At 47.8% G+C, this 14,851-nt stretch overlaps 2 protein-coding genes across 3 annotated transcripts; both read right to left on the minus strand.

The window, feature by feature from the left end:
• Positions 1-84: 84 nt before the first annotated feature.
• Positions 85-7,619, minus strand: saga (S-antigen; retina and pineal gland (arrestin) a). The gene is made up of 15 exons (XM_048989645.1): positions 7,461-7,619; positions 6,679-6,739; positions 6,537-6,581; positions 6,013-6,212; positions 4,940-4,999; positions 4,722-4,789; positions 4,508-4,643; positions 4,062-4,146; positions 3,859-3,931; positions 3,494-3,631; positions 1,306-1,383; positions 1,208-1,222; positions 651-703; positions 528-537; positions 85-390 (listed from the first exon to the last, which is right to left on the minus strand). Exons 1-15 carry the CDS (start codon positions 7,506-7,508, stop codon positions 294-296), a joined length of 1,167 nt encoding a protein of 388 aa, XP_048845602.1. The 5' UTR covers positions 7,509-7,619; the 3' UTR covers positions 85-293.
• A 1,051-nt stretch (positions 7,620-8,670) lies between these two features.
• Positions 8,671-14,502, minus strand: atg16l1 (ATG16 autophagy related 16-like 1 (S. cerevisiae)). 2 transcript variants are annotated; one of them, XM_048989628.1, is made up of 19 exons: positions 13,785-14,502; positions 13,554-13,668; positions 13,271-13,364; positions 13,089-13,194; positions 12,915-12,988; positions 12,586-12,837; positions 12,397-12,462; positions 12,223-12,309; positions 12,077-12,139; positions 11,889-11,982; positions 11,693-11,798; positions 11,543-11,613; positions 11,347-11,418; positions 11,116-11,236; positions 10,040-10,145; positions 9,783-9,932; positions 9,653-9,700; positions 9,373-9,474; positions 8,671-9,276 (listed from the first exon to the last, which is right to left on the minus strand). In XM_048989628.1, the coding sequence occupies exons 2-19, from the start codon at positions 13,666-13,668 to the stop codon at positions 9,183-9,185; spliced, it is 1,821 nt and encodes a 606-aa protein (XP_048845585.1). In that variant the 5' UTR covers positions 13,785-14,502; the 3' UTR covers positions 8,671-9,182. The 2 variants fall into 2 exon arrangements, with proteins under 2 accessions (XP_048845585.1, XP_048845584.1); XM_048989627.1 differs by having other exon boundaries at positions 11,889-11,985.
• Positions 14,503-14,851: the final 349 nt, after the last annotated feature.

The raw sequence follows: 14,851 nt of genomic DNA on the forward strand, positions 1-14,851 counted from the left end.
TCAGACACAGTTTTATTGGATTTAATGAGTATAGCAGTTCTTTAACTACTTTCAATAATAGGGCTGTAAGGCTACCTGCTTTCACACAAAATGGCCGCCACTCACTGGGAAGAAGAAGATGACTGACAGGTCTTATTAAAGTCTCAGATTATGGATAAGGGGACAGCAGCTGTGAGCTACGGGATTAGCGACCTAATCCTACCCCTACCTGCCTAACACTCTGTGAAGCCACTGAAGCGGTGGCATTTATCTCGAGGGGACACTCCTCAAGGTGACAGCACGCCCAGGTCCCCTCATTCCCCGGCAGGTGGCACGTCTTCTTCCTCATCATTGACCATCTCTTTGGAGTCGTGGCGCTTGAAGTCCTGGAAATCCATCTCCTCCTGGTCACTGTGCCAGGGCAGACAAACACAGTTGCCATGGAGACTTCATCAGTCTAACATCCGACATCTGGCAAAGCTTTGGAAGGCTGATAAAACCTTCAGGATTAGTTGTACCCTGACCACCAGGGCTAGAGGTATTCTTACCTTTCTTTCTCTACCGGGTGCATATCAGAAGAACACAGATGGAAAGGGAACGTGGGTTATTATTGGAGGGAGAGAATACCTTCCAGCATACACACACATACTGATTCTGTAGGGGCAGTCTACCTAGGTCAGGTCTGGGGTGCATCAGCTGGAAAGGAAGCTCCACTTGGACGTCACTGAAACAGACACAGCAGCTCAGAGACATCAGAGGGAGGAGCGCAGCCACCAAACATTTAAGCATAAAGAACTTGGCCTGTTGAGTTTGCCCAGGTGGGAAATTATGCTGTTACTGCCCTAGTGCTATTAACTGTTAATCCTGATGTGCATAGATCCTTCAGGACGGCTCCAGGAAGAGACTGCAGAGCTTCTTATAGATTTATGAAGCACATGAAAGAGGCAATTCTTCTTTTGCTGTGAAACAAACTCACCTGGTGGGCTTAGGGACAGTGGGGGATGGAAAATGTCAATGAATGGATGGTACTCCTACAGTTATGTAGCAGAAGCTATTGGTTGATTTAACATGCAGATGGGACTCACTTCGCTAAAAGCTAACTGACTACTACAAGGTGAAACTGTCCAATCACAGTGTTTCACTGGTCTGCATACTCTGCCCTTCACTCTTCAAGGGCAAATATTCAAGAATGATATGCCAGGCTGGGATTACAGAAATCTCCTCCTACCTGGTTCCAAATAACCTATAAAACAAAGGGGACATCTGGTTAGTTTCAGATATCAGAATCCTGTAAACTGATTAGCACCCACACAGGCACATACTGACCCACCAACGATGAGCTTGACCACCAGCCTATAAGACACCAAGATTCCTAGAACCTCTTTCAGGACTTCGTCTTTAATACTGCGAGACAGAGATCGGCACACTGCGTTACACACACTGTATGACACCTGGAGGTGCTCTGCACATGCTCAAGTGCATCCTGACACACACCATACCTTATACGTGCTTTACTACACCTTAAATACAACCTACTACACTCTGCAAGTGGGCTACAGTTGTGAGAAAAGCATTGTGAAGCCTTTGGAATCGTCTGCATCAACCGTGCTCTAATCTTTTTAATCTCTTTAAACAACACACAATAATGCTTTGTTACATTTGTTTTGTTGAAACATTCATGTGTGAAAACGGTTACCACTTTTTTTTTTATAAGACTACCCTTATAAAGGGTATATGAATGGTTTTTAATCAGGTTAATAATTAGGGTGTAGCACTTTGGAAATCATTAATAGACAATGGTATGTTCTAACACAGATCTTTTTTAATTAATGAGTTACTACCGGGGCGGCATGGTGGTGCAGTGGTTAGCACTGTCGCCTCACACCTCTGGGACCCGGGTTCGAGTCTCCGCCTGGGTCACATGTGTGCGGAGTTTGCATGTTCTCCCCATGTCATCGTGGGGTTTCCTCCGGGTACTCCGGTTTCCCCCCACAGTCCAAAAACATGCTGAGGCTAATTGGAGTTGCTGAATTGCCCGTAGGTGTGCGTGTGTGAGTGAATGGTGTGTGAGTGTGCCCTGCGATGGGCTGGCCCCCCATCCTGGGTTGTTCCCTGCCTCGTGCCCATTGATTCCGGGATAGGCTCCGGACCCCCCGCGACCCAATAGGATAAGCGGTTTGGAAAATGGATGGATGGATGGAGTTACTACCATTTGTAAGTGGCAAAAGGGAGCCTTATTGTAAAGTGGTACCTGAAAAAAATATGTGAAATTGCAGGCTGTTGACATCTGTGGAGTGAGTGATCGGAGTCAGGTGGGGGGCTGGTATTTGAGGTGCCTATATAATAGCCTTCAAAGGCTGGTCATTAAATAAATGCTGCCTTTCACAGCTGAGAGCTGCTGACATAATTCATGATTAGAGTGAAGAGCTTTCAGGGAGTCTCAGTAGAAGATATGCTGAGATTCATTAGGCAAGATTGAAAAGACTGGGCCTCTGTCAATCCACCGGCATGATCCGCATGCATCTGCTCTGTCCTGTTCCCGTTTGGCCAGCAGAGGTCACTGCTCTCCATTCTGAACTCTCCTCTCCTTCACCCACTGCTGATTCCCATTACTGGTGGTTCCTTGTGTGTGATTAATTGTTATCGTCTCCACCTGTCACTAGTTGGTGTCTTGTTATCCATTTATATATGTGTCTGCCCTCGCCTAATGTCCCCTCAGTCATTGTCACCTGTCATAGCGGCATAGTCTGTTCCAGAGTGACTCTCCCTGAATAAAACGTGTATGTGTACTTCATAGCTCTTCCCTGAGTTTCCTTTGTGGCATCCACAGGCATATTGAAAAGGTTTTCTTGCTCTTATGTGTTTGTTCTATAACTGGTCTCTAATTTTATGTGTATGACCCCTGTTTCAAAGACCATCTCGTGATGTTACCGAATGCTTGACTTTCGTCATCTTCAAGGGCCCCAAAGATGTTTGATGAGTTTGAGCATTAGAGTTTGAACATTAGATCAAGTTTCGGGAGCTGTTAAGGAAGGAATAAAAACAATTCCAAAGGGTTCACAAAAGTATTTTTTTTCTCTCGCTAGTGTAAACACTGAAGGTATCGCTATCGCCTCACACCTGAATGAAGGGTTGGATCCTGCCTTTGCTCTGTGTATTTGGTGTTTGCATGCAAAAATATTAGTTAGGCTCATTTGCATCTCAAACTTCCCTGTAGTGCATAAGTGTGTATGTCCTGCAATGGACTGTCCAGGGTTTTCCATAGTTCTGTTTGCCTAGGATGTCCTACAAGGTGCTCCCTGGCCAAGATAAGTGGTTCGAAGACGGTTGGATGTAGATACTGAGTTTCCAAAGCACGTTCATACTTGGCCATGCTTTTGCTACATCCTATATCTGAGGCAACCAACCTTTTTCCTGTAGCACAGAACAAGCTTTGAGATAGACTTCCTATTACCCCACAGGTCCTGGTGCTGCTCTCAGCTTTTCACGTCCTTCCTGGCAGCTGTTCACTTACATGCTTGAAGAGGCAAGGTTGGTGTCTTCCTGTTTCAGCTTCCCATCCAGAACTATACCCCTCTTATGGCGGTTATTAGCCAAGAGGGGCAGGATGCAATATTCCTTGTCCAGGTTGTCACCAGACTCCACTGTGTCCCTGGACCAGGATATTGATGTGTGTTAGATATGGCCAATATGACAGAGGATTTAGTGTGGAGAACCGTTCCTAAATGAGTTAGAAGTCGTGGACCTTCACCAAAACACAATTCAATGTCCACTCCATATAATTATCACTTGTTATCTTTTAGCTCTCATGATCTCTGAACTATTGCTCATGAAAACTGAAATGCGATCTTCGGTGCGTGTCGACCACTTAACACTCACAAAGGCTCCTCTGTGGCCACAATTTCCATGTAGCTGTCATTAGAATACAGCACCACATTAGCCACCTGCTCCACTGCAAAGAAAGAAGATCATGAAGAGGTTGGTCAGAGTCACCAGTGAACCACTGATGCACCCTACACCACCACCGAACAGTGCCAGCTACTGGCAAAAATGGGGATGTGTGCAGTAACCAGGTATCTCACCAGTAATTATGATGATTTTCACTGTTTTGTTGGAGTTGTTGTTGATGTTCAAATGCACTTTAATTGGCTCCCCATGATAGTAAGTCTGAACGGAAAGCAGAGAGTACCAGGGTGTCATAGGTGATAGGAGAATCTCAAGTAAGCAAGGGATTTTGTGAGGAACAGAAGCAGCTCAAAGGAAACAGGGTCATGTCATATGGAAGGTAATGTCATGAAGTGAAACTGGATGCTTTCATGAACATTGGGTCCAGGTCCAGAGTGACAAAAGTTTTAGATGGAAGAGAATCTAAGCATAAAGAGCTCTACTTCTCTTGAGTAACAGGACTTCATAACAGATGAAATGTGATTTCGGTTTAATGTAATGTGACGTAAAATTAAAAAAACACTTGATGTAATGAAATATTGTATAACATGGTGGGTTATCATGTTATAGGAGCAAAGCCCACCTGCTTCTCTAAGCTGGCTTTCAGATAGAGAGGCTTGTCGGGTGTAGAAAAGTCATTAATGGTCTCCACTGAGGGAGGGGGGCCACCCTGGTCTGGAGCATATTGCACCTTGCGTATCGCCAGGCTCACACAGTTCCTGGAGGGAGGGAGGAGAAAGGTCAACAACTCTAGACACACATTTAAAAAAAGGGAGCTGCTTCTTCTCTGCCTGTACCGTTTTTGGACTTTATCTTCCTTATCCTTTGCAGCAAAAGCCTTGACTTCAAATTCCACAGCACAGTACTGGCAGGGGAAAATAAACAGAAGATGGATGAGAAATAAAAACCATTTATTTTGGTATATGCATACAATCAAGCAGATGGCTATATAAAGAAGTTAGGCTTATTAAATTACCGCACATAAACAGTGAAGAAAGTAATACATCACCCTTACCTTCCCAACATCTGTAGGAGCTGGCTGTAGACACACGGAGCACGGTAGGTTGTCTGGTAACTGAAACACACAGAACACGCTCACTGTATATCTCACACGTGGAGAACATGCTCACATGACATGGTCACTGTATTCCTCATACACACAGAACACGCTCACTGTGTACTTCACACTCAGAGAACACGCTCACACGACATGGTCACTGTATTCCTCATACACACAGAACACGCTCACTGTATACCTCACACGTGGAGAACATGCTCACATGACATGGTCACTGTATTCCTCATACACACAGAACACACTCACTGTGTACTTCACACTCAGAGAACACGCTCACATGACATGGTCACTGTATTCCTCATACACACAGAACACACTCACTGTGTACCTCACATGCGGAGAAAACGCTCACATGACATAGTCACTGTATTCCTCATACACACAGAACACACTCACTGTGTACCTCACATGCGGAGAACACGCTCACATGACATAGTCACTGTATTCCTCATACACACAGAACACACTCACTGTGTACCTCACATGCGGAGAACACGCTCACATGACATGGTCACTGTATTCCTCATGCACACAGAACACACTCACTGTGTACTTCACACTCAGAGAACACGCTCACATGACATAGTCACTGTATTCCTCATACACACAGAACACACTCACTGTGTACTTCACACTCAGAGAACACGCTCACATGACATAGTCCCTGTATTCCTCATACACACAGAACACACTCACTGTGTACCTCACATGCGGAGAACACGCTCACATGACGCGGTCACTGTATTCCTCATACACACAGAACACACTCACTGTGTACCTCACATGCGGAGAACACGCTCACATGACACGGTCACTGTATTCCTCATACACAGAGAATACTCTCACAGGACACAGTCACTATTTCCCTCACACGGAGAACACACTCAAAGGACACGCTCACTGTATTCCTCATACACAGAGAATACGCTCACGGTATACCTCACAGAGAACACACTGACAGATCACATTCTCTGTATACCTCACACAGTTGTGTCTGTGACTGTGCTCACCTCGAAGAAGAATGGGTGAGCATTCTCCCCAAGCTTATGCAGCAGTCTCTCCTGCGTCCTGGTGTGGATGCTCTTGTCTCTGTCCAGCAAGGGAGGGTACACCTGTTGGGTGCACATGTAGATGTCCCTGCAAAACTTTATACCGATGACCTCCTGGTCGTCCGGGCCATAACGGAAGGTACAGGATATGCTGACATACACTGGAAGAGGAGAGATATCAGGCACTTTGTATCTGCAGTTTTGTGAACCAGCACTTTCATTCTAATGTGCTTATTGTATTTACAGGGATGTAGACATCAGGGAGGGTTGGGGACGGACGTTCTTTTGATTTCATTCATCCCTCCAAACAAATACACATTTACGTTTAAATTATTAAGTTGTGTTCCCCATTGTTAAACTGTTTTCTATGCCATCGTGCATTTAACACAAAAAGCATATGGAATAATAAACTCAAACTGAATGAATTCGGAATAAATGTGATGATCCGGGCTCCGATACTCATGCCGACGATGATGACGTCGTACCTTTCTTCCCTTTGAGGAGTACAGGGTCAACGACAACAACGCCATCTGGTGTACAATTAGAGGAATGAAGATTAATGACTGTCAAGGCATTTCATGCCTTATGGGGAGCTGCAGTGGTATCACTGTTTCTTTGGTGACTCACCTATGGGTTCCACAAAATCACAGTAATCCACAAAGTCCCTTTTCCCCATGTACACACCAATCTGTCACAGAAAAATACAGATTTTACTTGCGCACTCTTCAGTCAAGAGGTGCCAATGCACCAGGGCAATAAGGGCTCCAGATTCCATCTATTAGCATCTACAGTATGTGGAACATGGAGTTTATTAGCAAGTTAATCAGCTCCCTGCCTGAAAGTCAATAGGCTGAGCTGGACAGTATTCGTGTTACATCTGCAATTCTAGGTTTGAAGAAGGAGGCATGCAGATTGCAAGCATGTCAGCTAGAATATGTACAGAATAAGGTAGCAGAATGCGGACCAGCTTAGCCTGTTTAAAACCAGCTGGGAACTAGTTTTAAACAGCTGTATATCTTGTTTTAAATAATGTAACTAATGGAATTCACTATTCTATGTTGAATTTGTTTTAACATATCATACTGCTATGAGTTTTCAAATATGACAGGAAAATGTGTTTATTTTCCAGAGATACATTTTATTTTAAGTTTAATGTTATGAGTACATTATATATGCAAATTTAGGCAATAATTATTTAAGAAACAAATATATTCGGTACATTTAGTTTTTCTCAGATTAGTGATCCCAAAACTGCTTTTTGAATGTGATTAATATTATGCTGTTTAATGTCTGTATTTCTTTTTTTTTTAAATATATATATATATATATATATATATATATATATAATTTTTTTTTTTAAAACTTATTTAATAATGTTTTTGTAAAGCATTTATAAGACCGGCGCTCACCGATTTGTCTCGCAAAAACTTCTTGAAGACAACGTGTTTCGGGCTCATTTTCTGGTCCAAGACGAGAATCAGATGAAATCCTGAAAGAGAAACGCCGAACGGACCCAACCAGTGCTACCCAGGCTAAAGGTGAGGACCCCGGACCCCGAGGGAACTGACACAAACACACTGGCGTGCAGAGCGTCAGGCTGACACTGGAGACTCAGTATTTGTATGGTTCGTGCCACTTTGCAGCCCGGCCAATCAGGTGATCGCACAGTGTGTACACACTCACCCGGCACGCTGCATTAGATGAGTTCCCCTTTGTCAGCAGGGGGATGGATATGCCAATGAGAGACATACAATAGAGGTCAGAGGTGCTGGGTTTAGCGGAAGATCGCATAAGGTTTGTCACGTGACTCCCCCCATATCACACATTAGGGCAGGTGCCACCTCGGTGATACCCCATAAGGCCTGGGACCATGTCAGTGTGGCTGATGTTTAAACCTGTGCATGGCTTTGTTTATAGATCACGTTTCCTTGCAAAAGCTGTCAGGTATATAAATAGCCGTAGCTGTGTGTAAACGGATGTAATAGATTACAGGATGAGCAGAGCACTGTGACTGACATCCAGAGCAGCGAATGGTGAGGGGACAGGGACCCAGAAGCCAGTATCAGCGTGTCTGACCCTGAGGCTTAAGTCCATCTTACCTTTGTCAGCAGACTGTGTCTTTAAGGGGATCACCTTCGGAGCCGCTAATCTCAAAACAAGAGGCTCACACATGGGACGCTGCCAGCTTAGGAAACAAACAACATGGAGATGAACACCTTCTCCGTTTTCACCCGGAGACGCAGGCCTGCAGTCTGATTTATAGGTCACTGTTCTTCAAAAAATATCTACCCGTAGTGCAACAAGCTTTAAGACAATGGAGAGATTTCAGACATTAAAAATGAAATGTGAATGACCAGCGACTTGAGCAATTGCAGGCAAATGCCATTCGGGACAACAATAAAGCCAGCTTGTTCTTAAACAGCATTTCACCTAGTTTAATTTAAAATCGATATACAAGTTTACAGAGATAATGGGAGGTTACATTTTGTTTCTTGATCAAACCCACTGGCGTCCAACAGTCATAAACTGAATTCTCACAAATAGGCTGGGTAACTTCCACGGAAAGTACCCGAATTAATAAATGCAAGTGGACAACACGGTAAAACAGGAAAGCACACATTGGTGGGAGAATCATTTATTATTGTTATTTCAATATTTACAGTTAAATAAGCGAAGATTCTTCTGGATTAAACCATGGAGAAGAGCAGCCCCATCTGGACACAAACAGACACACACCCTTGGCATTCCGCCACAGTCAGTTTCATATCCCACAATGCACTTCAGGCAGGGGCTGTCCTTAGCGCCAACATTTGCCTTCCAGTACAAACACGACAGCAGGGCAGCAAGGCCTGGCTCACTGTGGCTTATGTCTGCATGCATCGCAACACTGTAAGGATCTGAATATGGATACACTGAAGAGACCTGAGACACAGACACGCACTCTCACACTTACACATAGAGACACACACACACATACACACACACACAGAACAGGACTGTGGCTCCTGGAGTTCACTAGGGCTTATATCCGTTCACACCGGGAGCAGACTGACGGCTCCCACTTGTCACTTTCGCTGCTGCTGGATCTGGCTCCGCCCCCTTTTCAGGCCAATGAGGACACAGCAGAGCGATCACATGTCCGACCAAAGCACCACCCTGCTGCCTTTCTCGACGCTGACCACGTGAGTTCCCGATGGTGACCAGGACACAGCGTTGATGGCAGTGCTGCGGGAGAGAAGCGGCCGGTGTGAGGTGAAACAGGAGAGTCTGGGTAGCAGACAGGATGAGGGAAGGGGCAAGCGGGGAAAGGGGGGGGGGTACCTGTGCTGCCTCTCTAGGGTCCGCTCTACCTTGCCTGTCAGCACATTCCACACGTAGAGGGTGCCATCTGCTGAGCCGCCTGCGACGTACGCACCGTCGGGGCTAAGGGAGCAGGTGAGTCAGTACAGGCACTGGCAAAGGCACTGGCAAAGGCACTGGCAAAGGCACTGGCAAAGGCACTGGAAAAGACACTGGAAAAGACACTGGCAAAGACACTGGCAAAGGCACTGGCAAAGGCACTGGCAAAGGCACTGGCAAAGGCACTCACAGCACGCCTTACCTGAATGCCACCCTAGTCCAATCTGAGCCACACTTGAACCCCTGAGAACTAAAAACAGAGAAAGAAAAGGGTGAGATGCTTCAAATGAGGAAATCATCCGCGACCTCTGACCTCACTGACACGATCTTACCTGAAGGTCTGCCGGACAGCGTTGCAACGCAAGTCGATGATCTTCACCAGGTCGTCACGGGAGCAGGTCAGAAGCTCGGTCCTGTCGTGATTCAGGTCCAGGGAAGTGACCCGGCCCATGAGCTCCAACTCTCTCACAATGCTCTCTGACCTGACGCAGCATAGGGTACACAGGGCTGTCAGGCAGGCCCAGACCAACGGAGAGCCATCAGGCATAACCAGACGCAAACAGAGCCATCAGGCATGATTAAAACGCACCGGATGTCCCAGAAGCGCACTTTCTTGTCAAAATGGCCACTCATGACACACTGCTCAGTGCAGACAATGTCATTGCAGCTAGAGCCCGCAAACACTGTCTTCATACCTGAGAGACAAACAATAATCTATGGTCACATGATATGTGTGCAAATCTGCAAGTACTATAATAATCACACATATGTTACCAATAGGCAACATTATTTTTTGCTTATCGTTATTACTATAAGTCCACGTATCCTAACCATTGTACCACACTGCATGACTGATTCAAACTGGAGAAATTTCACCTTTTGTATGCATATTTTTCGAAGTGCTGCATGCAGTATTTTTAATAGCCTAATTAAGAGCTAATTAAGACCTTGGAGCAGAGATCGAGGCTGTGCGGATCACTGGGGCTTGAGGGTGGTGCAGAGAGGAAGGTTATGGGGATCACTTGGGGCTTGAGGGTGGAGCGGTGGGTGGGGCTGCAGGGATCACTGGGGGCTTGAAGGTAGTGCAGAGGGTGGGGCTGCAGGGATCACTTGGGGCTTGAGGGTGGAGCAGAGGGTGAGGTTGCAGGGATCACTGGAGGCTTGAGGGTGGTGCAGAGGGTGGGGCTGCAGGGATCACTGGGGGCTTGAGGGTGGTGCAGAGGGTGGGACTGTGGGGGATCATGAGTAGTTTGAGGGTGGAGCAGAGGGTGGGGCTGCAGGGATCACTGGGGGCTTGAGGGTGGAGCAGAGGGCGGGGCTGTGGGGGATCACTGGGGCTTGAGGGTGGTGCAAAGAGGAAGGTTACGGGGATCACTTGGGGCTTGAGGGTGGAGCAGAGGGTGGGGCTGCAGGGATCACTGGGGGCTTGAGGGTGGAGCAGAGCGCGGGGCTACAGGGATCACTAGGGGCTTGAGGGTGGAGCAGAGGGCGGGGATGTGGGGGATCACTGGGGGCTAGAGGGTGGAGCAGAGGGCGGGGCTGCAGGGATCAGTAGGGAGTGGAGTGTCAGAAACCCGAGCGCTTAAGGGTGGAGTAAAGGGTGGGCTGCAGGAATCATGGCAGTGGTTTGAGGGTAGAGAGGAGAGCGGGGTAGCGGGTTCTTACAGACTTTACTGCGTAGGTCCCACAACTTGAGTGTGCGGTCGTAGCTCCCTGACACGATGCGCGCATTGTCCAGCAGGAAACGGGCGGAGAGCACTTTCCCACTGTGTCCTGTCAGCGTGTGCTGGGGGTGACAACACTGAGCTGAAAGGAAGCCCCTACCCACTGAGCAGCACCTACCCCTCACACCTGAGAGTGACGGCCACCTGAGCGAGCTGGCGGCTGGCAACATACCCGCAATCGGTAGTCATCCACCGTCCAGATGCGGCTGGCAAAGTCATTGGATGAGGCGAGTATGAATGAGCCCTGAAAGTGGACACTCAGCTGAGACTTGCAGAGCATCACCGGCCAGGGGACGTTATAAAGGACAGTATTGAATGCACACTTATACAGAAGGTCCACAAGAGGCTTACTGAACCAAGAGACTTACTGCACTGTCAAACTCGATACAGGTGATCCCTGCGTTGCTGCCAGTGAGGGCGCCCTTCAGCTCGCAGCGACCTGCAGTGGGAGGGCAGGGTGTGACGCAGCCTTAGCACCGCCCCCAAGTCCACTGCAGACCCCAGGCTGTCACTCCTACCTGAGATCACTTCCCAAAGCTTGACCCTGCGGTCCATGCCGCCTGTTGCTAGGAGACGAGATCCCGGACTGAAGCGCACCGCATTAACTTCACCATCGTGGGCGTCCTGCAGACACACATGTGTTTCCGGGGGTCTAAATGGATGGACACACCGAGGCGCTGGGTTAAGGACACCGAGGGGGAGGGCGTGACTTACGAAGACGTGCTGGGCCGTCGATGGGACGCGCACCTCCGCGCAGACGCCCACGTGCGTGTCTGTGCTCTCGGGGGAAACATTCACGGAGCGGCGTCTGCTGTGGAGGAGGGAACAGAGACATCAGGGCAGATTCAGGAGGGATGCAGAGAGACAAATGTTGGGGGGGGGGGGAAGGTTGGGGGTCGTACCCAAACATGCTGGAGATGGAGTCCAGGAGTCCAGCTGGGGGAGGAGCCTGGGATTGCCGCTTGCTGTGGAAGGGGGAACAGAACAGACTGAAGAAGAGATCCACAGGCAATCCTGCCCTGCCCATAGGCCATACGGCGCCGCCCACCTGGGAGTCCGCGATACCATGCGGCTGGGCGAGCCCTCTGCTGGCACCTCTGCAGCCTCCTCTGACAGAACCTCGATGTCATCGTCCCTGGGGAGCACACACGGACATGTCCTGCTGTGCGCATCCACAAGCACACACTGACGCACTTAAGCGCGCACACGCGGCAACACTCACGGGTCGAGGGGCAGCGGCTCCTTTGCGGCGTCCGCGAGCTCCTTCTGCAGTTTGGCTTGCCTGCGTCTGTAACGAAACTCGTAATTTCACCATATTGGTCTCTGTACCTGGAATTTTCCCCCCAGCGTTACGCTAAACTGGGAACCCGTTTCAGTGGGACCTGCAGCCCGAGAGTGTGTGTACGTGCACCTGCAGTCTTTCTCATTCTCAGCGTTTAGCCGGTTGGCCTCCTGTGCTTTCTCAGCCATCCAGCGGGACACGAGTTCCTGGTTGTCCTCGGTGGTGCGACGCAGCTTGTCCTCCAGGGCACTGAACGTGATCTGCAGGGCGTCGTACTCGTCCTTTAGTGTCTGATTGGCCCGCTCAAGTTCCTGCAGGGAGGTGCGCAGGTCTTTGCACTCTCCCTCCAACTCTTCAATCCTCTGCTGGTACTCCTGCATCCTGGGGGTGCAGTTCAGTGGTCAGAGAGAACACGCACACAATCAGAAAGGCACGCACGCAGCACTGGAGGTACTTACTTGGCCTGATTGCTCTGAATCTCTTTATCCTTCTGTTGCATCTGGTTATTAAGCTGGATCACGTTTTGAGCAAGCTGTGTAAAAACAAATGAGAACCACACGAGTGATTTCCTGCGTAAATGCGGATAAAAGTTCTGCTCAGACAAGCTGCCGACCCACAATGTTCAGACAGACCTCCCCTCGTTTCTTGTGAAGCTCAGTCAGTTCTTCCTGATGTCGAATTCGAATCTGGGCCATTTCTTGTAAGAGGGCATCACTGCGGCTCGAATCACAACCTGGGCTGTGGGACGAAATCAAAAACCGTGAAGCAGAGTGGCCAAAGGGGGCTGCAGACAGCACACACAGAACCAACCCACCTGAGGTCCTGCCTGTTCTGGAGATCGAATTTGTCTGTTTGTAGTCTTTCTGACAGAACAGCTTGTAAGTCAGACTTCTCCAGCAGGCGATTATCTATTAAAAGAACAGCTCTTGAGAACACACCCCTTTTCCCCTCAGTTGTTCTCCAGGACAAACACTACAATTTAGATTCATTTTCAATGGGTAATAAAGGATTCATGTGACTGCAAATGAAACAACACAATGACAGCTATGACAGAGCCATAAGCAAGCACATCACTAGGTAAGGGGCTCGGCTCTCACATTGGTGGATGATCTCTTCAAAGGCCTGCCTCTGTACACGATCCCTCAGCTTCAGCTGCTCCGCAATGTGTCTTTTCCACGTGCATTCTGTTCTGCCCCCGGCCCCCGACATCATCTGTCGATAGGTAATCAGCCATGCGTCAGCAACTTTACGAAATTCATATTTACAGAAGCTGTTTCTAAAAGCGACTAAAGATCAAGCCCGCTGTCAGGTTTACGAATATGAAATACCGTGATCTTGCGTTGGGTGCGGGTGTCAACAGGTAGACTCTGAAGTAAAGGCGTGTGTGCCTGTGTCACTCCTGTGCCATTGAGACACACAATTCACTCGATGATGCATCAAACGGTTCAGTTGAAGTGCCCACCGCAGCAGTCAGCAGATCCCCAAATCAGCACCCAGAAAAGCCGCAATCACGTCGACCCCTACCGATTCACAACGACGTGACGTGCAAACCACCCTTTTTTTAAGGAAACTGGTTTATCATTTACCCGGTGAGCTCGGAACGTTCACATGCTAGTAACCAATGACCATAGGGGTAAACTACCATGACAGCTAAGATTCTTAGCTAAAGTAAGACGCACTTCGTAACCGGAATATATTACACATACACTGGGCATGAAGTGACTCACGGCGACAGTTAATTAATCCCTCCAGCGACAGACTCTTTCAGTCCAGTCAAACTACTTGATATTTAGATTAGTTCTGTAGCGATAGCTAAGTGGCTAACAAGCTTCCGCGTATCTGAGTTCCCTATATTAACTGAACCGTAAACAAAACATGACAGCCACCTACGACAGGTAAACAATCTCTTGGCTCCCGGAAATCGCGTTGGATAAAAACAAGTTTGTTGTTGTCGTATTGTTGGTGAGATAGATGCAATTTTCCGACGCTGACTTATTTACTCCTATGGTAAACCAGTCCTCTTTCAGCCATTTTGGCTCCTGGTGACGTCACACATTAGTCATGTAGTCGCGTTATAATTACGTACTTAGCGCGTCGATTTCTCGAACTATCTCGAAGCCATTAGGCGGACAGATGGATGGAGCTGGGTTTTCTACACTGTAAGGAAGTCACATCTCTGTGATATAGGGGCGAACAAAGATCTTTCTCAAGAAGAAAAGCGTGAAATAGTGCGGTGCAAGATTCGTCATATTTCGCGAAAACTGAAGAGACATAGTCGAACTTTGAAAAGATTCGTGAGTGATTCAGAGCACAGACAAATTCTGTCAGATAAAAGCTTATTAAGGAAAGTTAGGCAAACTAAACTAATGCAATTGAAAGGGAAGCAGAAAAACTG

This window comes from Brienomyrus brachyistius, chromosome 21 (assembly GCF_023856365.1).
Source record: "Brienomyrus brachyistius isolate T26 chromosome 21, BBRACH_0.4, whole genome shotgun sequence".
Lineage (NCBI taxonomy): Eukaryota > Metazoa > Chordata > Actinopteri > Osteoglossiformes > Mormyridae > Brienomyrus > Brienomyrus brachyistius.